Source organism: Ambystoma mexicanum, chromosome 6p (assembly GCF_040938575.1).
Source record: "Ambystoma mexicanum isolate Mex_15411 chromosome 6p, UKY_AmexF1_1, whole genome shotgun sequence".
Classification (NCBI taxonomy): domain Eukaryota; kingdom Metazoa; phylum Chordata; class Amphibia; order Caudata; family Ambystomatidae; genus Ambystoma; species Ambystoma mexicanum.
Genome location: NC_090935.1, coordinates 59592352 through 59618007, shown reverse-complemented (window position 1 = coordinate 59618007; position 25656 = coordinate 59592352). Strand labels below are relative to the sequence as shown.

General features: G+C 43.7%; 1 protein-coding gene across 4 annotated transcripts in view; it reads right to left on the bottom strand.

The window, feature by feature from the left end:
* LOC138511206 (sialic acid-binding Ig-like lectin 12) overlaps positions 1-25656 on the bottom strand; it is a 515336-nt gene that overhangs the window by 198510 nt on the left and 291170 nt on the right. The window contains exon 5 of one of the 4 annotated variants that reach the window (XM_069626734.1): positions 21090-21453. The exons of the other annotated variants lie outside the window; for them this stretch is intronic. Within the exon in view, the coding sequence (XP_069482835.1) occupies positions 21257-21453 (197 nt within the window). The 3' untranslated portion in view covers positions 21090-21256. Of the gene's footprint in view, positions 1-21089; positions 21454-25656 lie in introns of those variants that run through there. 4 annotated transcript variants of the gene reach the window in all.

Below are 25656 nucleotides of genomic sequence, written 5' to 3'. Positions count from 1 at the left end.
CCTCCTGAGCCCAGCTTACAGCAACAGCTTATGCAAATTATACTGCTTAAATTAACCACAGGCAGATGAAATCCAAGTCATTTGTGGCCTGCAGCCTATACATTTTGCAATGCATTTAACTAGGATTTTACATTGTGACACGACATTATGTAAACTGCTCCTTGCCCGAGCCACACACTCAGCCTGGGCCTGCTGCGGCCTACAGAACTAGTTCCTAGAGATACTAGGACAATGGTGCATAACATGCATCCCTCTGAGTTACAGAAGGTTAATGATGAATCGTTGCCGGGCCTGAAGTCATTCTCTAGGTCTGTCATGTGCAAAGCCTCTGTGGTCCAGTTTGTCTCTGCATGATGCGTGCACCCCAGAACTCTAAAACTCTATTAAAAATTAATATGGTCTGGTGTTGCACAAATTAATCTTTCTGATATTTTGTTATTATTTTCAGACCTGCATCTTCGTGTGGAAGTTCCTTCCTTTCTGTGTTCTCAACGCCAGCAAACAGTACCACCATTGAGCAGCTGACATCCAGCCTTATCTGTGACCGCTGTGAGAGGTAAATGAACGTGAAGCAACATATTGAAAATGTACAGCATATGTTAATGATCTGATCTGTTATTCCATATCTATTTATGCATTGCAGCCTTGTCCTAGTTGTTTCAACACAAAAGATGGCTGTTTCTCTTCCATTTAATCAGAGAACAGCACACAATTAACTTCAAACTGTATGACACTGAACACATGCTTCACTTCAGTTTTTTGGGACCCACAGGTTTCCTTTTTTCTTAGAGGCAGAGTTTGAACAGGTTGCAACTGTTAATCTCTCAAATGTAAAGTATTACCCTGACAGATAGGACTGACCTAAAAGTAAGCTACGAAAATAAATGCTTGAAATCACTGCTTAGGTATGTACTCAGTGCTCCAGATAAGATTTTGAAGTGGGACTATTGTATTCCCTATTTTGTAAACTTGGAAGTAAAATGATTTTTAGGGAGTAAAAATGTAAATCTAGTTCCCCACGGCAGTATTTTGTAAGCAAGTAAAAATGCTCTAACTGAAAAACTGAAAGGTTTTTCTAATAATTATGTTGCACCTAGTTACTCATACACATTAAAAGATCATGTGCATGTCTACCGATCGAGCAGTAATAATAGTACTTTCTTCCTTTGGAACTACGTGCGCTACCTCTCCAAACATCCATGGAACTGTGTGCGTGAAAGAAGGGCTCAGGGTCCACAGTGTTTGTTTCCTATTTTTGTTGGGAGTATTTGTAATCTGTTTTTCTTTTTGGGGAGTACTCGCTTATTTTCAGGGAGTACAGTGATAAACTTGTAAGCCAAAGCAATACATTTCAGATTTGTCTCCTCTTTGGTATTCAGCGGAAGTGGTCCTCCAAAGAAGAGTGAAGCACAAAAGAAGTCAAGAGGACACTGAGGAATCCATCATTTGCTTGAACAATCGCTTCTGATTTAGCAGTACTAAAAGAATGAACATGTCTACACCTACAGGAAAACCCAAGGATCCAAAACAGAGGTCAATCGTTGATATGTTTTCTCCAAAAGCAAGAGGAGCTGGCCCTACTCCAGGCTCTGATTCAAGCAAGCGCAAGAGGTCTGATGATAACTCAAGTGGCAGTTCAAACACAGCTGCACATGTTGTCCAACCATCGGCCAGCACATCAACTCTTGCTGGCAGCGAAGCTGCTTCTTCAGGTGCAGACAGTGCATCTACATGTGCTGACATTGGTTCACTATCTCCACATGCTGACTCTTTGTCTACAGCTCCACCTTCCTTGGCTGACATAGCATCTCCTTCATTTGTAGTGGCCACTGAAGGCTCTTGTTCACGTGCAGACATTGCTGTGACAGTTTCACGTGATGCTGATGACCCAAGCAACACTTCAACGTTCCTGGATAGCGCAGAGTGCTCTTTCAACCCTGATGTTGAGGATTGTTCTTCCCGTATTGGCATGTTTGATGATCCTCCCACTGGTGCTTGCTCTCCCGACATTTCACTCCTCGGGGAGAGCACAAGCAGCTCTTGGTTGCAGAGCGATAACAGTATGCAGATGTGTCTAGCTGAGCAGGGCATTCCAAGAAGATCTCCAGCTCCCAATTTAGATGACAGTGTGGTGACTGATCTGTCCCCAAATCCATGCAGTGACCCTGTACAGCCAAAACTTTCTACATACCCTGTAACTGGTTCCCGTAAGTTTAACGGAGACTACAAAACATATCCTTGGGTGGAGTATTTCGTTCTGAAAGATAAAGTATACTGCTTTGCATGCAGACATTTTGGTTCTAATTCTGGAGGAGGGGGGCGTGCACGTGGCAATGTTCCATTTGTTGATATTGGCTTCGCTAAATGGGAAAAGACACGTCGTTCTTTAAAGATGCACTCAGATTCTGATAAGCATACGTCTTCGGTTGTAGCTTGGGCAGACTTTAAGCGTGTACAACAGACTACAGGCCCTCACCACTCAATTGTTTCAATGATAGAAAAGGTTGGGGACCAAGAGATTGAAGAGAATCGTCAACATGTGCTGCAGTTACTAAAGGTTGTATGTGTTTTGGGTCGTCAAGGACTTGCTTTCCGAGCCACAGATGAATCGCAAGACTCCCACAATAAGGGAAACTTCATAGCAATATTGCGTTTGCTGTCTGATAATAATGAACTTCTTAAAGTAAAAATGGCTAGACGATATGGGCACTACACATCTCCAGAGTATCAAAATGACATGATCTCAGTTGTGGCAAATCTTATACGTCAGAATATCGTTAGGAAAGTGACAAAGCACTTTGCAGTGTTGGTTGATGAAACCAAAGACATTTCGCATAAAGAACAGATGAGCTTTGTGATCCGGTTTGTAGATCAAGATGGGAACATTCAGGAAAAAGCCATGGGATGTTACCACATGGAGAAGTTGGATGCCTCCAGTTTAGCTGCAGCCATTGACAAATCTGTACGCAATGCTGGCCTTGACTGGAAGAACTGTGTGGCACAATGCTATGATGGGGCATCAGTTATGAGTGGCTGCTTCAATGGAGTGCAAGCGAAAATAAAAGAAATTGCTCCACAGGCAGTTTACATTCACTGTCATGCACATCGTCTAAACCTTGCGTTAGTGCAAACTATCACTAACATACAAACAGTGAAGGATTTTTTCTCAACTTTGCAGGCTGTGTATGTGTTCCTTTCACAAAGTTCTCCTCGGCACAAACTCTTTGTAAAAGCTCAAACAGAAAGCGGTCTGGAAGTACAAGAATTAGAAAGACTTTGTGGCACTAGATGGTTTTATTGGTACGCGTGTGTTAAAAAAATACAGGCTCGATTTGAAACCATTATAGTTGTTCTCAGTGTAATAGAATCATCGCAACAACGTGACAAGCAGGTTTGTTCAGAAGCCAGAGGACTTCTCCGAAATATGCAGTGCTTTGAGTTTTTGCTAACTTTGTTAAGTATGGAAGCAATTCTGAAAAAGATTCGTGTGTTATCTGATGAACTTCAGAGAAAGCATCTTGATTTGCCAGATGCGAGTCACCTAATTCAAGTGACAAGAACTGCCCTCGTCAACCTTAGACAAGAATGCCATTGGGTGAAAATCGTCAATGACGCAACGGAATTGGCAGAAAAATGTGGTATTGAAACTGTTGAAGACCACGACCGCAGAGCTTTACCAGTAAGGCAGCACCAACTGAGCAGCAAACTCAAAGAATACCTTGTTGGTACTACTATAGGGAAGAGGCCTGGACATTATGAGCACTCTGAGGATCGAATGCCACAGACTGAACGGATAAAGCAAGAGGTGTTTTTCTGCACCTTGGATAGGTTTGTAAGAGAGTTGGATGCTCGTTTTATAGATAACATGGGGCTTATCAAGGCTGCCGGCATGTTCAATCCAAGGGCTACAAATTTCTTGGAGGACTCATCTGCAGATCTTCTTGCTCGGCACTACCTAGGGCCCCAAGTAGATTATGCTGCATTGCATTCAGGACTTGACACTGCAAGGGGCTATTTATCTGGCAAGACTTTAGCAGGTATTCACTCTGTCAGGTACTATCTCAATGAATCTCCAAGAGGCTTTTCTGATGTCCTAAATCTGTTGGATTTGGTTCTTGCATTGACGATTACAACTGCAACAAATGAGAGGTTCTTCTCCTGTTTCAAAAGAGTTAAAAACTATTTGCGAAATAGATGTGGAGACAACAGACTTAGTGATTTGTTGGTAATGGCATGTGAACCTATGGAGGTTGACGAGGTAAATTTGAGTGATGCCATTGACCGATTTGCTGACATGCGACACAGGAGGTATCCTCTGAAAAGATGAACCATTATATTCTTCGACACTGTTAGATTATAGCTCAATTTTCCAGTTAGGTCTTTCTTTTCAAGTCACGCAGACCTAATCAGCACCACATACAGTCTTCAAAACCATCTGCTACTCTCCTACACTACCAGCCTCTTCTCCTCATGAAGTCAGCCATGATACATCGCTCATGCACTACAACCAGTTTGTCTCATCTTCAAAACACTGCATGGTATGCTGTTGAGTTTAGTCAACATCCTATTTTTTACCAGTGAGCTAAGCAACAATGGACCATTACGTCAGAAACATCATGTGTGTCTTTAAAATGGCATCATCTGCCACACCGCCGGCATCCTACAGAATTTCAGTCTAAGCAACAGCAAGACATTCAATTAGCCTTTTCCTGTGAAGCCAGACAGGCACTACTAGTAGCACAGCCACAAGCATCTGTCAACCGCCAGTCTCTTAGAATCTGAGTAGCCTCCATCAGCATCTTCTTGACAGGTCAGCCAGAAGCTGCAGCACTCCTGGAGTCGTGTCATGAAAACATTTGCTATCCGATTCCCGCCTGGCTCTTCTTCATTTCCAGTCAATGAAGCAATGATGAGCCATCTAAGCAGCAACTTCCATTTAGCCAGTCACCAGCTACCCCACAGCTACAGTTCTGTCTTCACAATGCCAGCACCGTATCCTTGATTTGTAGTCAACCAAGCAATGATGAGACACACCCAGTCAGTGCCCTCTGTTAAAACCAGCCCGGCACCATCGGCATCACAGCCAGTATTCTGTGACCTCAAAACAGCACCTGCCATACTTGCAGCCTCTTCTCTGCCAAACACCTGCAGCTCCACTACCAGAGTTCTGTGACCTCAAAACAGCACCTGCCATACTTGCAGCCTCTTCCCTGCCAAACACCTGCAGCTCCACTACCAGAGTTCTGTGTCTTCTTGATCTGTTGCCATTGAACACTCACAGACCTCTCCTCTGGTTTCCAGTCACCTAAGCAACAACCTGCCTTCGAGTCAGAATCTTCACCTCACATGCCATTGAAACAGCAGCACCGGCACGTCTGTCAAGCCACTGTTCTGCTCAATCTGGTAAGAAACTACATTTTAAGTCTTATGATCAGAGTGAAGGAAGAGCAACTGTTGGGCATTATCCAAAAATCTATATAATAGTACTAATTGTTGGAATGTGTACCATTGTGGTGCGGGGTGTGGAGGACAATGAACATGTAGGAACAGAAACCTAGGCATATAAAGAGTGTTGGTGAGTGTGTGAGTAATGCAAAATGCAGCCAGGATTTTTTCCCCCATAAAATCTGGGCACTGGACTGATGAGGCTTTTGGTACTGAAGTTTGTATCACTCAGTAATGCACTGTATGCCTTGAACACATTTTGAACTAATCTATTGGCAGCCAAAATAACACAAGCAGAAGAGTCATTAAAAACTGAGGATGCCATACATGTTTTCCGGTGAAATATTCTCCAATCTCCCCTTTTATCCTGGCTTTCCCCTATCCCCGTGCCCGCCTATCCGTCCCTGTCCCCCCAGAATGTGATTTCGCTCTGTAGTCCTGTTGAAATAACAGGGCAGATCCACATAAAGAGGGGATTGGGGTTCATACACTTCACGTGGCAACATGGACCTTGACACTGATACATATGATGATCCATTCTTGTATGAAATGTCACAATACACTGATATCGTAACCATTTTTTTCTTAATGCACTGAGCGATAATGCTTTATTAGGCCACTTCCTGTGATGTCATGGTGGGGGCGTGGTCTAATGACATCACTTCCTGTGGGGTGTGGTCAAATGACATCACTTCCTGTGGGGGCGTGGTCAAATGACATCACTTCCTGTGGTGTCACTCTTGGGGGTGTGGCACTGTGATGTCACTTCCGCTACCCCTGGCATTTTGGTGAAATGACGTCCCTGCATGCTTGTGTGTGTGTGCTGCCTACTCCGCTCTATCCCTGCAATGTCAGATCCCACCCACTTACGTGGGTCGGAGCTGGCGCTGCAGGGTACCTTTTTTAATTTTATTTTACTTTATTGTCCGCCGCTATGCGGGGGACACTCCCGCAGCCCCTGCTCCCCCTATTCAGTTTAATTGGATTCTTGTTTTTTTATTTCTTAACTCCGTACCAAAATTTCAACAGTGATTTTAATCGTAATTTTGGTATGGGGCAAAAACGCAGTATCGTACAGTTTGCCATTTTTTGTCAACTTTTTTGTCAATACTTATGCAAGTGCACCCCTATGTGGACAGAGCTCCCTAATGAGGTCTGGATAACAGAGCTTCTTGAGGTCGGTCTTGGAGAGCCTGGTGTTGAGCTCTGATTGTCTCATCGGACCATGCAGAATGCCTTCATTTCTAGCACTTTCATGTCAGCCATTTTGTACAAGTGAGCTGCTATTGGTTGCTCCCTTAGCTTCCGCCTGTTTCCTCCACCTACTGTCAACATCATTGCTGCCCCGGCAAGCCTGTGTATGTCAGGGCAGCAGCATCTGCAGCAGCGTTTAGCCCATTGCCCCAGTAGCTGGATCGTAAGAGGCCACTTGCTGCCTGCCGTCTCCTGCAGTCTTGCCTTTGTCTGTGCTGTTTACCTGTCACTGTTTGGCAACTCCACCAAGATGGCCGCTAGATTGTTATGAGCAGAAACTGGAGGAATTGTATTTTACCAGGAAAAAGTTGAGCAATTGTTCTACGACTCTATGGTAGAAAACCTCTAATGACACTCGGACAATAAGAGAACGAATATTGAATCCATCTTCCCTGCACTGAGGTTTTCAAGCTTTTTATTAGTGCCCCTCCCCACCTTAGTATTGACATCTAATTTCAACCGTACTGCTCACTTTTCTAGTCTTCTGTTTGTTCCGGAATACTGGATTTCTCCTCTATGGTCCTGTTTTTATCTGCTCCTGCAGACTGAAGGCAGAGATGTACAAACTTGTGTAATTTCTACTGCCTCCTCAACACCCATCTGCACTTGACCTATCTGCTGTGAGAAACCTGAAGGTGTCTCACCCGTTAGTCCACAGGGATCTGTCATCCAGGCGGCCAGGACACGGCCATCACTTTTGGATCCAGGACCTGGGGGCGGACCAGTCCGGGAGGATCAACTGGATGAGGGGTCTTCAGGGATTGGGAGTGGGACACCGGATGGTGAGACGCGGTATCCCCTTCCCTGTAACACCTTGCCCCACCATACCAGGTAGGATACTTAGGAAATCAAGCCCCTCGCCCCTTTCCCGGCACAAACACTTTATCACAGACAGCTCACCGTGAGTGAAAACGGACTAACACCAGAGCTGTATACCTGACATGTCCCAATACAATGGTCAGGCAAAGTCAAGCAATTACTGATCATTACTCACACCTGACTTCCGTCAAACTTCCCCATACAGATAAAAGGGGGAGCAGAAAAGCATACTCTGAGCAAGGCAAAGTGCATGACGAAACAGCGGTTTGCAGATGGCAGTTTCATACAAGGAGGAAGATGGCAAGACCAGAGAGGGTTGCAAGGAGAGAAGTGCCCTTGATTTTTTCGTTCCGTTACTTTCGTGAACTGGAAAATAAGAAACCTAAGACCAGGGACTAAAGATGAAGAAACCTGCATTGTGTGTCAGAGGCTCTCCCGCGTCACTAACCAAAGCGGGGAGGAACGGTTTCCACTGTGGTACTGTCCTTGGCTCCTACAACAAAGCAGTGCCAGTAAAGACAGCACAGCCGGTGAGTCGTAAAGACTGATACAAGACCAGCCTGTGCTAGAACCCGGGTTGCAAATGGCAACATTGTATGAAGAAATCTAGAGAGAACTGTGTGTGAAAATTATGTAACAAGCGACTGGAATATAATTGAGTGACTGAACTTTTGGAAGCCAAGAAAGATACTGTAGACAGAGTGGTCCGGCGCCATGTGGGTGCTCATTCAAAGGTCTATGTTAGGTATCCAATGGAAATTAGAGATCGAAGTGGTCCTGCAATTGGGTCAAGCTAAACCCTGTGCACATTCTAAAGTCCTCAATCTATAAGGTAAACTGAATTGGTCCGAGTCCGGGAGAGGGAGACTAATTGAAGGATCTGAGCCCTGCTGAGGTGGATCCGGGGTGAACCGTGAGTCACCCAAGAAAGAATATTCCCTGAACGTTGCGAAAAGGGGGATCTGAGCCCGGCTGAGGGGAATCCAAGGTGAATCACAAGAATTGAGTGCGTATAAGAGGAAAGGAACTTTGTGTTTTGTTTTGGTACATCATGCCCTCTGTATCAAGAGACTTGGGTACAGAAGGCCCTGATGCTGGCAATGGAACTGTATCATCGTGCCAAAGAAACCAGAGTGTGTGCTTTGCTCGAGTGAAGCGCCTTGTCCCATGCTGAAAGAGGGAAAAGGGAGGCCAACGGCCTGAACATCCTGACATATAATTTTGTGATAGTTTCTTTCTTTTTCATGAACCCTACCCCACACTATTTGTATTCAGCGTTAAGGATTGGCTTTAGGTTTTTTTTAGTATGGGCCTTTTTACTTTGACGAGACTCCACTAGGACTGCATTATTATTATTTGATGGTCGTAGCTTGTTCCCATCTGTAGATTTAGGGTTAGACAGGCGTTTATCACACCATTGTTGAAGTTCAATAAACACCCTTGTACTGTGGACACCTGTGTCTGTCTTACTGTTGATACCATGGGCCTCATTCCGAGGCTGGCGGTAAGGGGTTAACAGTGCCGGTAAGGGTGCTGGTGCCGTTAACCCCTTAACACTGCATTACGAGGTCCTTTTGTGGGTCCCGCTAAGGGCGGCTGGTTTTACCAGGCGCCCTTAGTGGAAGCCGCTAAAGGACCAGGGAGCTAATAACGGGCCTGTTATTAACGGGCCCGTTGTTAGCTCCCTCCCCATTCCCTCCCCATTCCCATTGAGCCATATGGGGGCTTAAATGGGAATGGAGATGGGTTCCCTGAATGGGGAAATATCGGATCCTCCAAGGTTGGAATGGTCCAGTATTTCCCCATTCAAGGAACCAGTCCCGGTATGCGGTATGGGGGTAGCCATGGCGATAATAGCACGATGGCTACCTCCATACTCATAATGACCCCCCATGTCTTCCTTACACTGCATAGAGCGAGGATCATATCCTTAACATTAAAAGGACATAGTGGTACACATTAATAATTCATCACAAATTTACAAAGGGGACAGCAGTGGGTTTGCAAAAGGATAGAGTTTTAGAATGCCTTGGTACAAAACAAACCAAGGCATTTAAAAGGGACAGTCAGACAATAGGTTTTATTAGTCATTCAGCTAATAGATATTAAATGGGGAGTTTGGCAAGATTCATAGCCAATGGAATTTGCTTTGCTATACTTAATTGTTACATATATTGCTTTATATTTCTTTAATATGTTTGAAAATGTAATATAAATTTGCCTTATATGGGCATTGATTACTGTTGTGTGAAACATTTTTCTGTATATCTTTTAACTGCCTCACATAAACATGTTATGATGCCAAATCCTTATATGGACATGAACAGCTTGGTAACCCTGACAAGTAAACATGTTATCACTTCTTTTATAACTGTATGGATAAACATGTTTTGTTTTCATGCCTGGTTTAAAGTTGCATCTTTCTGTGTTGCCAGGTCCATGACAAATCAGAATACACTTGTGTTGTAATCTCCTTGGAGATATAGAATCTTGACAAGGTTCTATAGCATTGTGTATATGTGTGAGCTGTCCTTCTGGAGTTGGAATTGGCAGAAAAATGTGGTATTGAAACTGTTGAAGACCACGACCGCAGAGCTTTACCAGTAAGGCAGCACCAACTGAGCAGCAAACTCAAAGAATACCTTGTTGGTACTACTATAGGGAAGAGGCCTGGACATTATGAGCACTCTGAGGATCGAATGCCACAGACTGAACGGATAAAGCAAGAGGTGTTTTTCTGCACCTTGGATAGGTTTGTAAGAGAGTTGGATGCTCGTTTTATAGATAACATGGGGCTTATCAAGGCTGCCGGCATGTTCAATCCAAGGGCTACAAATTTCTTGGAGGACTCATCTGCAGATCTTCTTGCTCGGCACTAGCTAGGGCCCCAAGTAGATTATGCTGCATTGCATTCAGGACTTGACACTGCAAGGGGCTATTTATCTGGCAAGACTTTAGCAGGTATTCACTCTGTCAGGTACTATCTCAATGAATCTCCAAGAGGCTTTTCTGATGTCCTAAATCTGTTGGATTTGGTTCTTGCATTGCCGATTACAACTGCAACAAATGAGAGGTTCTTCTCCTGTTTCAAAAGAGTTAAAAACTATTTGCGAAATAGATGTGGAGACAACAGACTTAGTGATTTGTTGGTAATGGCATGTGAACCTATGGAGGTTGACGAGGTAAATTTGAGTGATGCCATTGACCGATTTGCTGACATGCGACACAGGAGGTATCCTCTGAAAAGATGAACCATTATATTCTTCGACACTGTTATATTATAGCTCAATTTTCCAGTTAGGTCTTTCTTTTCAAGTCACGCAGACCTAATCAGCACCACATACAGTCTTCAAAACCATCTGCTACTCTCCTACACTACCAGCCTCTTCTCCTCATGAAGTCAGCCATGATACATCGCTCATGCACTACAACCAGTTTGTCTCATCTTCAAAACACTGCATGGTATGCTGTTGAGTTTAGTCAACATCCTATTTTTTACCAGTGAGCTAAGCAACAATGGACCCTTACGTCAGAAACATCATGTGTGTCTTTAAAATGGCATCATCTGCCACACCGCCGGCATCCTACAGAATTTCAGTCTAAGCAACAGCAAGACATTCAATTAGCCTTTTCCTGTGAAGCCAGACAGGCACTACTAGTAGCACAGCCACAAGCATCTGTCAACCGCCAGTCTCTTAGAATCTGAGTAGCCTCCATCAGCATCTTCTTGACAGGTCAGCCAGAAGCTGCAGCACAGCTGGAGTCGTGTCATGAAAACATTTGCTATCCGATTCCCGCCTGGCTCTTCTTCATTTCCAGTCAAGGAAGCAATGATGAGCCATCTAAGCAGCAACTTCCATTAAGCCAGTCACCAGCTACCCCACAGCTACAGTTCTGTCTTCACAATGCCAGCACCGTATCCTTGATTTGTAGTCAACCAAGCAATGATGAGACACACCCAGTCAGTGCCCTCTGTTAAAACCAGCCCGGCACCATCGGCATCACAGCCAGTATTCTGTGACCTCAAAACAGCACCTGCCATACTTGCAGCCTCTTCTCTGCCAAACACCTGCAGCTCCACTACCAGAGTTCTGTGACCTCAAAACAGCACCTGCCATACTTGCAGCCTCTTCCCTGCCAAACACCTGCAGCTCCACTACCAGAGTTCTGTGTCTTCTTGATCTGTTGCCATTGAACACTCACAGACCTCTCCTCTGGTTTCCAGTCACCTAAGCAACAACCTGCCTTCGAGTCAGAATCTTCACCTCACATGCCATTGAAACAGCAGCACCGGCACGTCTGTCAAGCCACTGTTCTGCTCAATCTGGTAAGAAACTACATTTTAAGTCTTATGATCAGAGTGAAGGAAGAGCAACTGTTGGGCATTATCCAAAAATCTATATAATAGTACTAATTGTTGGAATGTGTACCATTGTGGTGCGGGGTGTGGAGGACAATGAACATGTAGGAACAGAAACCTAGGCATATAAAGAGTGTTGGTGAGTGTGTGAGTAATGCAAAATGCAGCCAGGATTTTTTCCCCCATAAAATCTGGGCACTGGACTGATGAGGCTTTTGGTACTGAAGTTTGTATCACTCAGTAATGCACTGTATGCCTTGAACACATTTTGAACTAATCTTTTGGCAGCCAAAATAACACAAGCAGAAGAGTCATTAAAAACTGAGGATGCCATACATGTTTTCCGGTGAAATATTCTCCAATCTCCCCTTTTATCCTGGCTTTCCCCTATCCCCGTGCCCGCCTATCCGTCCCTGTCCCCCCAGAATGTGATTTCGCTCTGTAGTCCTGTTGAAATAACAGGGCAGATCCACATAAAGAGGGGATTGGGGTTCATACACTTCACGTGGCAACATGGACCTTGACACTGATACATATGATGATCCATTCTTGTATGAAATGTCACAATACACTGATATCGTAACCATTTTTTTCTTAATGCACTGAGCGATAATGCTTTATTAGGCCACTTCCTGTGATGTCATGGTGGGGGCGTGGTCTAATGACATCACTTCCTGTGGGGTGTGGTCAAATGACATCACTTCCTGTGGGGGCGTGGTCAAATGACATCACTTCCTGTGGTGTCACTCTTGGGGGTGTGGCACTGTGATGTCACTTCCGCTACCCCTGGCATTTTGGTGAAATGACGTCCCTGCATGCTTGTGTGTGTGTGCTGCCTACTCCGCTCTATCCCTGCAATGTCAGATCCCACCCACTTACGTGGGTCGGAGCTGGCGCTGCAGGGTACCTTTTTTAATTTTATTTTACTTTATTGTCCGCCGCTATGCGGGGGACACTCCCGCAGCCCCTGCTCCCCCTATTCAGTTTAATTGGATTCTTGTTTTTTTATTTCTTAACTCCGTACCAAAATTTCAACAGTGATTTTAATCGTAATTTTGGTATGGGGCAAAAACGCAGTATCGTACAGTTTGCCATTTTTTGTCAACTTTTTTGTCAATACTTATGCAAGTGCACCCCTATGTGGACAGAGCTCCCTAATGAGGTCTGGATAACAGAGCTTCTTGAGGTCGGTCTTGGAGAGCCTGGTGTTGAGCTCTGATTGTCTCATCGGACCATGCAGAATGCCTTCATTTCTAGCACTTTCATGTCAGCCATTTTGTACAAGTGAGCTGCTATTGGTTGCTCCCTTAGCTTCCGCCTGTTTCCTCCACCTACTGTCAACATCATTGCTGCCCCGGCAAGCCTGTGTATGTCAGGGCAGCAGCATCTGCAGCAGCGTTTAGCCCATTGCCCCAGTAGCTGGATCGTAAGAGGCCACTTGCTGCCTGCCGTCTCCTGCAGTCTTGCCTTTGTCTGTGCTGTTTACCTGTCACTGTTTGGCAACTCCACCAAGATGGCCGCTAGATTGTTATGAGCAGAAACTGGAGGAATTGTATTTTACCAGGAAAAAGTTGAGCAATTGTTCTACGACTCTATGGTAGAAAACCTCTAATGACACTCGGACAATAAGAGAACGAATATTGAATCCATCTTCCCTGCACTGAGGTTTTCAAGCTTTTTATTAGTGCCCCTCCCCACCTTAGTATTGACATCTAATTTCAACCGTACTGCTCACTTTTCTAGTCTTCTGTTTGTTCCGGAATACTGGATTTCTCCTCTATGGTCCTGTTTTTATCTGCTCCTGCAGACTGAAGGCAGAGATGTACAAACTTGTGTAATTTCTACTGCCTCCTCAACACCCATCTGCACTTGACCTATCTGCTGTGAGAAACCTGAAGGTGTCTCACCCGTTAGTCCACAGGGATCTGTCATCCAGGCGGCCAGGACACGGCCATCACTTTTGGATCCAGGACCTTGGGGCGGACCAGTCCGGGAGGATCAACTGGATGAGGGGTCTTCAGGGATTGGGAGTGGGACACCGGATGGTGAGACGCGGTATCCCCTTCCCTGTAACACCTTGCCCCACCATACCAGGTAGGATACTTAGGAAATCAAGCCCCTCGCCCCTTTCCCGGCACAAACACTTTATCACAGACAGCTCACCGTGAGTGAAAACGGACTAACACCAGAGCTGTATACCTGACATGTCCCAATACAATGGTCAGGCAAAGTCAAGCAATTACTGATCATTACTCACACCTGACTTCCGTCAAACTTCCCCATACAGATAAAAGGGGGAGCAGAAAAGCATACTCTGAGCAAGGCAAAGTGCATGACGAAACAGCGGTTTGCAGATGGCAGTTTCATACAAGGAGGAAGATGGCAAGACCAGAGAGGGTTGCAAGGAGAGAAGTGCCCTTGATTTTTTCGTTCCGTTACTTTCGTGAACTGGAAAATAAGAAACCTAAGACCAGGGACTAAAGATGAAGAAACCTGCATTGTGTGTCAGAGGCTCTCCCGCGTCACTAACCAAAGCGGGGAGGAACGGTTTCCACTGTGGTACTGTCCTTGGCTCCTACAACAAAGCAGTGCCAGTAAAGACAGCACAGCCGGTGAGTCGTAAAGACTGATACAAGACCAGCCTGTGCTAGAACCCGGGTTGCAAATGGCAACATTGTATGAAGAAATCTAGAGAGAACTGTGTGTGAAAATTATGTAACAAGCGACTGGAATATAATTGAGTGACTGAACTTTTGGAAGCCAAGAAAGATACTGTAGACAGAGTGGTCCGGCGCCATGTGGGTGCTCATTCAAAGGTCTATGTTAGGTATCCAATGGAAATTAGAGATCGAAGTGGTCCTGCAATTGGGTCAAGCTAAACCCTGTGCACATTCTAAAGTCCTCAATCTATAAGGTAAACTGAATTGGTCCGAGTCCGGGAGAGGGAGACTAATTGAAGGATCTGAGCCCTGCTGAGGTGGATCCGGGGTGAACCGTGAGTCACCCAAGAAAGAATATTCCCTGAACGTTGCGAAAAGGGGGATCTGAGCCCGGCTGAGGGGAATCCAAGGTGAATCACAAGAATTGAGTGCGTATAAGAGGAAAGGAACTTTGTGTTTTGTTTTGGTACATCATGCCCTCTGTATCAAGAGACTTGGGTACAGAAGGCCCTGATGCTGGCAATGGAACTGTATCATCGTGCCAAAGAAACCAGAGTGTGTGCTTTGCTCGAGTGAAGCGCCTTGTCCCATGCTGAAAGAGGGAAAAGGGAGGCCAACGGCCTGAACATCCTGACATATAATTTTGTGAAAGTTTCTTTCTTTTTCATGAACCCTACCCCACACTATTTGTATTCAGCGTTAAGGATTGGCTTTAGTTTTTTTTTAGTATGGGCCTTTTTACTTTGACGAGACTCCACTAGGACTGCATTATTATTATTTGATGGTCGTAGCTTGTTCCCATCTGTAGATTTAGGGTTAGACAGGCGTTTATCACACCATTGTTGAAGTTCAATAAACACCCTTGTACTGTGGACACCTGTGTCTGTCTTACTGTTGATACCATGGGCCTCATTCCGAGGCTGGCGGTAAGGGGTTAACAGTGCCGGTAAGGGTGCTGGTGCCGTTAACCCCTTAACACTGCATTACGAGGTCCTTTTGTGGGTCCCGCTAAGGGCGGCTGGTTTTACCAGGCGCCCTTAGTGGGAGCCGCTAAAGGACCAGGGAGCTAATAACGGGCCTGTTATTAACGGGCCCGTTGTTAGCTCCCTCCCCATTCCCTCCCCATTCCCATTGAGCCATATGGGGGCTTAAATGGGAATGGAGATGGGTTCCCTGAATGGGGAAATATCGGATCCTCCAAGGTTGGAATGGTCCAGTATTTCCCCATTCAAGGAACCAGTCCCGGTATGCGGTATGGGGGTAGCCATGGCGATAATAGCACGATGGCTACCTCCATACTCATAATGACCCCCCATGTCTTCCTTACACTGCATAGAGCGAGGATCATATCCTTAACATTAAAAGGACATAGTGGTACACATTAATAATTCATCACAAATTTACAAAGGGGACAGCAGTGGGTTTGCAAAAGGATAGAGTTTTAGAATGCCTTGGTACAAAACAAACCAAGGCATTTAAAAGGGACAGTCAGACAATAGGTTTTATTAGTCATTCAGCTAATAGATATTAAATGGGGAGTTTGGCAAGATTCATAGCCAATGGAATTTGCTTTGCTATACTTAATTGTTACATATATTGCTTTATATTTCTTTAATATGTTTGAAAATGTAATATAAATTTGCCTTATATGGGCATTGATAACTGTTGTGTGAAACATTTTTCTGTATATCTTTTAACTGCCTCACATAAACATGTTATGATGCCAAATCCTTATATGGACATGAACAGCTTGGTAACCCTGACAAGTAAACATGTTATCACTTCTTTTATAACTGTATGGATAAACATGTTTTGTTTTCATGCCTGGTTTAAAGTTGCATCTTTCTGTGTTGCCAAGTCCATGACAAATCAGAATACACTTGTGTTGTAATCTCCTTGGAGATATAGAATCTTGACAAGGTTCTATAGCATTGTGTATATGTGTGAGCTGTCCTTCTGGAGTTGACAATCAGCTGCAGCAGGAGGGCTTCTTTTTCTTTATGAAAATAAATACTTCAGTTGGAGAAACTTATCTGGCTCCCGGGAATCACTTACTTCAGAATGGCAATGAGCTAAAGTGTGCTAGAAGCCCTCCTGCACCTGCATTGTGCTCCTCTGACTCCTGCTCCTTCTGGACTAGATTCAACCTCCTGGAGCCTCTTTGCTGGATTTTACCTCCTCCTGGAGCACCTTCTGCCCTTCAAGCGCTCTCTCAGGGCATCTCAGGCTGTCTCTTGCCACCTAGCCTCTCGCTTTACGTCTCACGCGCGTGGCTTCACTCCTCAGTTGCCACCGCTGTAACTGAAAGACGGCCCCTCACCCGGCGGCACCCAGGAGCTCATCCTTCTTCACAAAGCCAGTCTGGTTTCTTCTCTCCTCGCTGATGCCTCACCGTGGACTGCCATCCCGGAACAATATAGAGGTTTTGCAACATCAGTTACCTGGTTAGGCCCCCGCCTCGTCAGGCGGTTCGGAGTACGACATCCTACGCCACTTTGAGCTACCTTCTCAGCGTTACCCACGTTGCCAGCAAAGCATCCTCATCTGCCAACCACCCTAGGCAAACCCTACACAGCCTCCATCCCCAGCTGACCTTCTCCACTTCAGCATACAGCGTTCTGTTCACATGGACTAGACAGTTCCCTACGCCATTTCGCCACAGCAACGTCTTCAAACACTTTCTTCTTTTTTTATACTCCTCATCCTCGACTTAGTAAGTTCTGCAGACTTGGGACGCTATGCTGATTTAAACTGCTATTGCATTTCCCCATAGTTCAATTCTTTGTTATCTTGAATGCCTTACTTACCACTCACATCGAAAGTTGTTGAGGATCATCTGATAGGTTAGTATGATTACTTTGTCATAGGTATCATTTGCTTACTGCTGCCACCATGTCCAATTATTAACTTCATACGGTCTATACATTTGGGACGCTATGCTGAAAGGAGTTGCCTTGATACATCCACCGGTTCTAGGTCATTTGGTCGAAAATAAATGGTCGACAGGACAAATGGTCGACACCAAAAGGTCGACAGGTCAAATGGTCGAATTTTTATTTTTTGTTTTTTCACTTTTTTTTTTTTTTTTGGGGGGTTCCCCTCCAACCCCCTTTTTTTTGCTAAAAAACCCTTTTTCCCCTAAACGAAACCTAAAAAATATTTATATAAATTTTAAAAAAATTCGACCATTTGACCTGTCGGCCAAATTGTGTCGACCATTTGTCTGTCGACCATTTGTCTGTCGACCATTTGACTGGACACCACATCCACCATTAGTACAGATTTTTGTTTATCCTGCATGCCGTACTATTGACTTATATTGATAGCTTTTGAGCATCCCCTGTCAAGTTGTTATTATTACTTTGATCATAGGCATTATGTGCATACTGCCTCACCACGTTCCATCATTTGCTTGGTAAGGCCCGCATATATGAGACCCTATGCTAAGCCGAGTTACTATTGCATCCACCATTGGTACAGATGTTTGTTTATCTTGCATGACCTCCTGTTCACTTATATTAATAGCTGTTGAGGTCAACCTTGCAAGTCATCTTGCCTGCTTACTGTCTTCAGCTCACTGTACCCTTTCCTTGTGCTCTATGCTATCAATTATAAAGCATGACGAATTTACCCCATTACCACCCCATTTTTTTACAAAATTTGTGCACGCCCTCAATGCCAAGGGAAACTTGGAGGGATGATTTTTTAGATTGTCTCAGCCACCCATGGTCCAAACTTCAACCTGGAAAGGCGCAGAGCACTATTAATTCATTGCTTGGGGCATAAAGGCAGAAGGATACTAAAAAGCCTTCCTGGCCTTCCTCTTACTTCTCAAGCCTCTGGTGAAGGGTTGGATGCCCCCACTCCTTATGAGTGTATCTTTAAGAAACTTGACACACATTACGAGAAACATTTAAGTATTGGCGTGCAACAATAACTATTTCAGCACTAGAGAACATGCTGAAGATGAATCTATTAAATCTTTTATAATTGCACTCGGAGAATTAGCAAATACCTGAAACTTTTGTTCATCATATGACGAAAGAATACGTGATCAATTCATGCTCAAGGTAAGGGAACTAACAATAAGGGAGGAAATGCAGCTTTAGACATTGGCAAAAGATTTGAACATATGATGGCATGTGTCAAACAGCTAGAAAACAATGAGAACAAACATTCTGTTTGCACCATATCTCCAGTCAAATCAAAGAAAATAGTTAAAAAGTGCCGAGCACTTAATGCACAATGTGGGAAATGTGGGAAAAAAGGGCACTACACCAAATTCTATCATAGCTCATCCAAAAAGGTTATGAAAGAAATCAATGCTAACACTGAAAATGATACATCAGAAGAACAATCCTCTTAAGAGGAGTCCACTGGTGCCAGATGGTGACTCTAATGTTGATGAGAAACTACACTCAAAGGTATATGTTAATGAAACGCCCGCCAGGATGCTGATTCGGGATCTTACTATACCATAATAAATATAAATAGAGAAACGTGGCTGTCGAAGTTTACCAATGTCAGCCACAAACCCTCAGATGTTCGGCTAGTGCTTATGGTGGTTCTGGAATTACCATGTTAGGGTAGTTTAATGCATGTCTAAAATGTGAAGGTAAGACCGCAAAGCGCAAAATATACGTCTCTGATAAAGGTGGCTGCCTACTAGGATGGTATCATCAAAGGGACATGGGTTTAACCATTGATCTCTAAGTACTGGGTTGGGTCTCCACCATATCGACCAAACTAGAAAAAAAGTAAGAGATGTATTTACGGAAGAACTTGGTTACTTCAAAGGGAAATGTCATAGGATTAAATTGAAGAAAGGTGACACTCTTATTGCAAAAGCGAGATGTCACCCAATTGCACTTATGGAGGAAGTTACCAAAGACATCATTGAACCCATAGAAGCATCTGAATGGTGCTACCCGGTGGTAGTAGTAAGAAACCCGAATGGCAGTGCTCGTCTGTGCATAGACCTCAGGGCTCTCAACAAATGTGTTTTGGTTGACCGTTTTCCTTTATCAAATATTGGGGAAATGGTCAGCTCACAGAAGGTGCCAAAATATTCTCTACCCTTTATTTGGCCTCTGCTTACCATCCGATAACGCTACACCCCAATTCCAAAAGTCTCACCACATTTATAACTCAAGATGGCACATTCCAATTTAAGAGAATGCCTTTCGGTTTGAAATCTGCTGTTCCAGTCTTTCAAAGGATAATGAGTGTACTGTTAGGAGGCTCCCTAGGTGTTTTCTTCTATCAAGGTGACATCTTAGTTATGGGATCCTCCATCCATGAACACGACAGCAGACTCAATATGGTGTTAAAACATTAAATGATGCAGGTTTCACATGACAAAAGTGTAAATGTTGTTTCAGAACATGTCATATTGATTATTTAAGTCATCAGCTATCTGAAAAAGGAATAGCGCCAAGAGAAGATTTTATTTCTGCTATCCTACAAGCAACTCCTCCAAAAATAAAGACAAGAAGTCATGTCATTCTTGGGGTTGGTAGAGTATTACTCTAAATGAATAAGACATTTTTCAGATAAATGCTTTAACATTAGGGGGTCTTTGCAAAAAAGGTCATGAGTTTGATTGGAACGAAGCATGCGAACATGAATTTGATGAAATACAACATGCCATTGTCAAAGCACCCATACTATCTTAATGTTAAATGATATTTATACCGTGCACTATCACCACTGTAGTGGTCCCTTGGCGATCCCAACAAAGATACCTACATCATGACGGATGCTGTCAATACAGGTTTGGGGGCTGTACTTATGCAAGCTTCTAAACATGGGGACAAAATCATAGCATTTGCATCCAAAGCCTTAAAAGAAGTGGAACTCTGTAATTGAAAAAGAGGCCCTGTACATTATATGGGCCATAAAGAGGTTCAGAACCTTTTTGTGGGGTAGAATATTTACCATTGTTACCGATCAAAAGTCACTGGTGGCTGTATTTATGTCCAGCGGTCTGAATGGCATATCAAGAAAAATATCAAACTGGGTGACATCAATACAAGGTCATGATTTTGTGACTAATCACATGTCGGGTAAAAATAAATCTCACAGCATATTATAAGATTTTCAGTGAACAGCTGTGATGAGTACTCAGAAGACTTTATACTTATTTTATTTATGACAACACCCTAACAGTAAAGTGGCTGCTAGCTAGGAGACATATATACTCATTTAGGGAGAGCTAGCTTTCGGGAAATGGCTTCCGGCTGCCCCCCTTTATCGGGCAGACCTCTCCAGTGCCAGCTAGTGATTTCTTTAATTGTAAGGAGTAAATCTTTCCCCCAAATATAGAGTGGGTTCGTATGGATATATGATCTTACTGTGGTGGCATGGCATGTTGTAATGGGCATCATGAGTAAAGCATACACGATTCATATTTGCTTTAATTTTGATGCTCATTTTGTTATGTGGCGAGAATGGCCCACGATGGTGGGCCAGTCTGGATATATTTTATTTTACTATGGCATGATTTCATGGGCATGAAGAGTAAAGTAAACATGATTAATCCTTTTTTTCTTTTCTTTAATTGTGTTTTGCAGTACAAAATGTACATTAACACATGTACATATTATTTATAAAATACATACATTATACCACAAATAAAATCAATCCAAACCAAATCTCAGACAACAAAACTATCAGTATCATCCAACTAAAATACACATTTCCAAGGAAGCTACATCTTTTAGAATTCATTTATAACAGCCAAACCCTTGATGCCTTGTTCTGATACCTTAGTCAGCTCTGAACAAATAGTCATTAGCATCCTGACCCAAGCAACAAGTGAAATTTGCAGACTAGTCCTACGCCAACTCCATAAATCCTGAGATATAATCTGCGAAGTTGAATGAACACATTTCCGAAAGGTTTTGATTCTCAGTTCTGTAAAAAAACAAATGGACAGTACATCACAAGATTAAATAAATGTTCTACTGAACCCGCATCACACATTCTGCATGTTCTCATTTTAATCGGAATGCCAAGCATGGGTCCTACCAACTCAAGACTTGGAAGACATTGCAATCTAAACCTTAGGTAACTATGTCTAAATGTTGATGATGGAAACCTAACCAGATATAACCTTGTTTCAGAGATTGGCATAGAGCTTTAATCTGCCCAAGTCTTGCAGGCCCATAGCTCTATCCCAACATTCAATCCTTCTCTTCACCACTCCTAACAATTCTGTACCCTTCAAGACCATAGCCTCCCTCATCCTACTACATCACTCTTAAATTTCTTTAAATCAGGATTAGCATCTGTAGATATTAGCGCCTTTACATAGAAACCCAAGACAGATTTACCTGCCTGCTCCAAATTGTCCATTAAAGAAAGACTCCTCCTGGTGTACTGTGCCCACCAGGAGGTCCATCCCAGTTCCAGTCTGATGACACTGACGAACTGAGATTGGGAGACCTAGTGCTCGCTTTAGAATCTTAGATTCAACAACATAAAAAAATGTCTGTCCCTAATATTCAGCAGTTCACATCCATACAAGATACTTGGTGACACTTTGGAACTAAATAAACGGGATTAGAGTGAATGCACACAGTGTGGACTTTATGGCCATCAGTAATGGAATACAAGAGCACGTTTTTTTCCTCCATTCGTACTCTAATATATTCAGAATGTTTTTTACTGAAATAGTCAGATTGATTCAACTCTCTGAATTGGAATATTTTCCACTTTCCAAACAAAGTTCTTGATTTTCCTGCGTATTTTACTGACTATAACACATGATTTCTTTGGATTGATCTGCAAATGATTTGCTTTCAGATATTCTTCTAAGCCTTTCAGCTGACACTGTAGACCCATCCATGTATTGTCTATTAGTACTAAGTCATCTACATATGGAATTCACCTTACCTCCAAGTTGGGCCATCGGGGCACATACCCTCCCCACTCTCTGCTTTTTGCCCAGAGGTCCGCTAGATATAAATTAAATAAGGTGGGGGCTAGCACGCACCCTTGACGTATGCCTCTAGTCAGTGGAATCTTCCTTCACAGCTCACCCAGCACCTTGGTCGAGCTGTCAGAATAGAGTAATTGAAACAGGCATAGCAAGCCTGGATCTATCCCCTAATCTGACAACTTTTCCCAAAGCATGGACATGTTAACATTGTCAAAGGTCATGGACAGATCGACTCTGGCAACATAAAGTGATCGGCCGATAGGGGGTACAATATCAGACAGACAAGCTGTCGGGGCAATCCCACTAACTATTGTGCTACTACCTCTCCTAAATCCAGTTTAGAGGGGACTCAAGATATTAGCTTCCTCAGCCCATGCGGTCCATTCCCCAAGAAGAAGTGTAGCAAAGATCTTTGATGTTGTATCAATCAGAGAAATTGGTCTATAGCAGGAAGGGTTCTCCCTGTCCTCTCTCTCGAAAATCGGAACAAGTGTTGAGGATGGCCTGGAGATAGGACAAATACAGTCCTTAATGATGTTAGTAAACAAATGATACATAATATCCACCTACTATGCTGGGTTACCTTTAATAATACCATTTGACACTCTGGGCCTCATCACGAGTTGGGCGGTAACGCCAGCGCTATTAGAACCGGTGCTAATAGCCCTACCGCCGAACCCCCAGCGCTAATAGCGCCGGATCGTGGGTTCGGCGGAACGGGTATTGCCCATTCCCCATTGAGCCCATTCGGGAATTCTCCATTCCCCATTGGGCTTAATGGGGAAATTTCGCACTCATACCGCCAGCGGATTTCCTGTCGGCAGTAAGAGCGCAAAATTTCGGTGGATTTCCCCCCAGCTCAGAGCTGGGGAGAAACCCGCCAAGGCCATGATCTGGCAGACCCTTAAATGCGGCGGTAATAGCACTACCGCCACATTCAAGGGTTACCGGCAGACTCGTGATATGGCCCTCTGTCTGGTCTGGACGATCTAGAATTAATTAATTTACCAATAATGAGTTCAATATCTAATCGATCAAAGAACAGAGGTAGGGGATCAGAGAAGGCTTGCAGGGAATTCATAGCACTCAAGATTCTCCCATCGCTATAATTGACTGCAAATTTATCAGAGAGGTATTCTACCCATACTTCTTCTGAGAAGCTGGAGGACTGGTGGTGTACCTGATTACTGCTTTTATTATGCAGAGTCCACCATATAGCACGGGTGTCCAGTGTAACAATTTTACTTAATATATCTTGAATATAATATCTTTGTCAAACTTATATTGTTTCCCTGGCAACGAGATCCTTGATTGATTCAAAACATTGCCATTCTTATGTTTTCTTAACCTTGATAGCACTTCCGGAAATTCCACAGGCAATGAATACAAATTTGCTTCGGTCAGGTGAGTCTACCATTTGAACAAGTCAATATTAACCTGCTCTAAATTGGAACTAAACTGGGCAACCCTATTGCATTGACTCAACACCACCAAAGAGACAGGACGGCTCAGGCCCAATTGCAGTATTGAGTGGTGGCTAACACTATTTTATTATATTAAATTCAACCACCTCTTCAACCTTAAAAGTCTTTAAGAAGACATAATCAATTGTGGAGGATGAGAAAGCATTTGACAATATGGAAACATCGGAAAGTAGTCCTCCGAAAAGTTCGCTGGTTAACACAAAGGCCCATCTCGAGAGGAATTTCGACCAAATCCTACCACGATTCTGTTTCTTAGATAAATGAAAGGAGGGAGAGATACCAGAAATCTCATCAAGATCCTCCCACCCTCCATCCATTATCAAACACTTGCAGTGAAGGTCCCCAGCCAAGACCACAGATCCATCAGGATAATCAGAGAGCCAAACTGTTAACACTTTATCAATATGATATATGACGTCATCCACATCCATAGTCAGAGGGTTAAAGTAAATATTAATCATCAGGACAGCAGTTTGTTTAACAATTTCACTCGTATCACAAATCATTACTGCCAAAATAGCTTCAAAGTTTGTAGATATTTTCTTAATGTGGCCAATTTTTTAATTTTCACAGCTGTGAGAAGCCCTCCTATGGGCCTCCCCCTCACTCCTTTCTTTGCAAGTGTGGAGTGGTTGAGTAGCCATCCCATATAGGGGTTGTCTTCAACCATGTCTCTTGGAGGAGTATTAAGTCATATTTAATGCAGACCCTCTCCTATCCCTGCTCATAAAGGAGGTGTGACCCGGTGAGTTCCAGTTAAGGAGTTCACACAAATCCTGTGTCTCCTTCCTGCTGAGACTGGAAGCGCTGTTGCAAGCCAACCCCAACTTGGACTTTCAGATTCAAATGGCACATACTTCCTTTGATCTTCTGTAAGGAAGGCATGGTATCAAACAGTGAAGACAGACGCAAGTGATCACAGTTCAGGAATGGGCTGGTTGAACGCCTATCTAAATCTAAATATAAGGATGGGAGCAAGCTATGACCATCAAATAATAATAGCACAGTCCTAGTGGAGTCTTTGTCAAAATAAAAGAGCCTATACTAATACACCTATTGCCAATCCTTACCTCTAAATACAAATGGTTTGGGACAACAATGTATGCAAAACGAAAAGTGTTCAAGAAATTATATGTCAGGATAGGTGAACAGGTGGCTTCTCTTGCCCACGTTTTCAGCACAGGACAAGGCGGCATGTTCGAGCTTCGTACACACTCTGGCTTCTCTGACATGAGGATATAGTGCAAAGCATAGTTATCAGGGCCTTCTGTGTCAAAGACTCTTTCCAAATAAAAGTCTATTATTGTAGAGTGCCTGACGTAACAAAACAAGCACCAAAGTTCCTTTCTTATCAGAATTTTCACATTCACAAATTCTTGGGTCCACTGTTCACCTTGGATCTCCCACCTTCAGGTTCGGACCCCCTTTTAGCATAATGTTCACAAATGGTCTCCCTCGTTCAGGCTCGGTCCCCTTAAACACAATGTTCACAATTGGTCTCTCTCGTTCGGACTCGGATCTCTTTATATAAAAAATCAAAGACTTTCGATTGTGCAATAGATTTTGCTTAAACCGTCGCCGGACCTATTCCAGTCACTTCATTCCTCATTCTCATTCTTTTACTTTCGCTTCTGCCACTTCTTGGCTAGATACCTCACAGAGACCTTTGACTGAGCACACTTGCGGTACAGG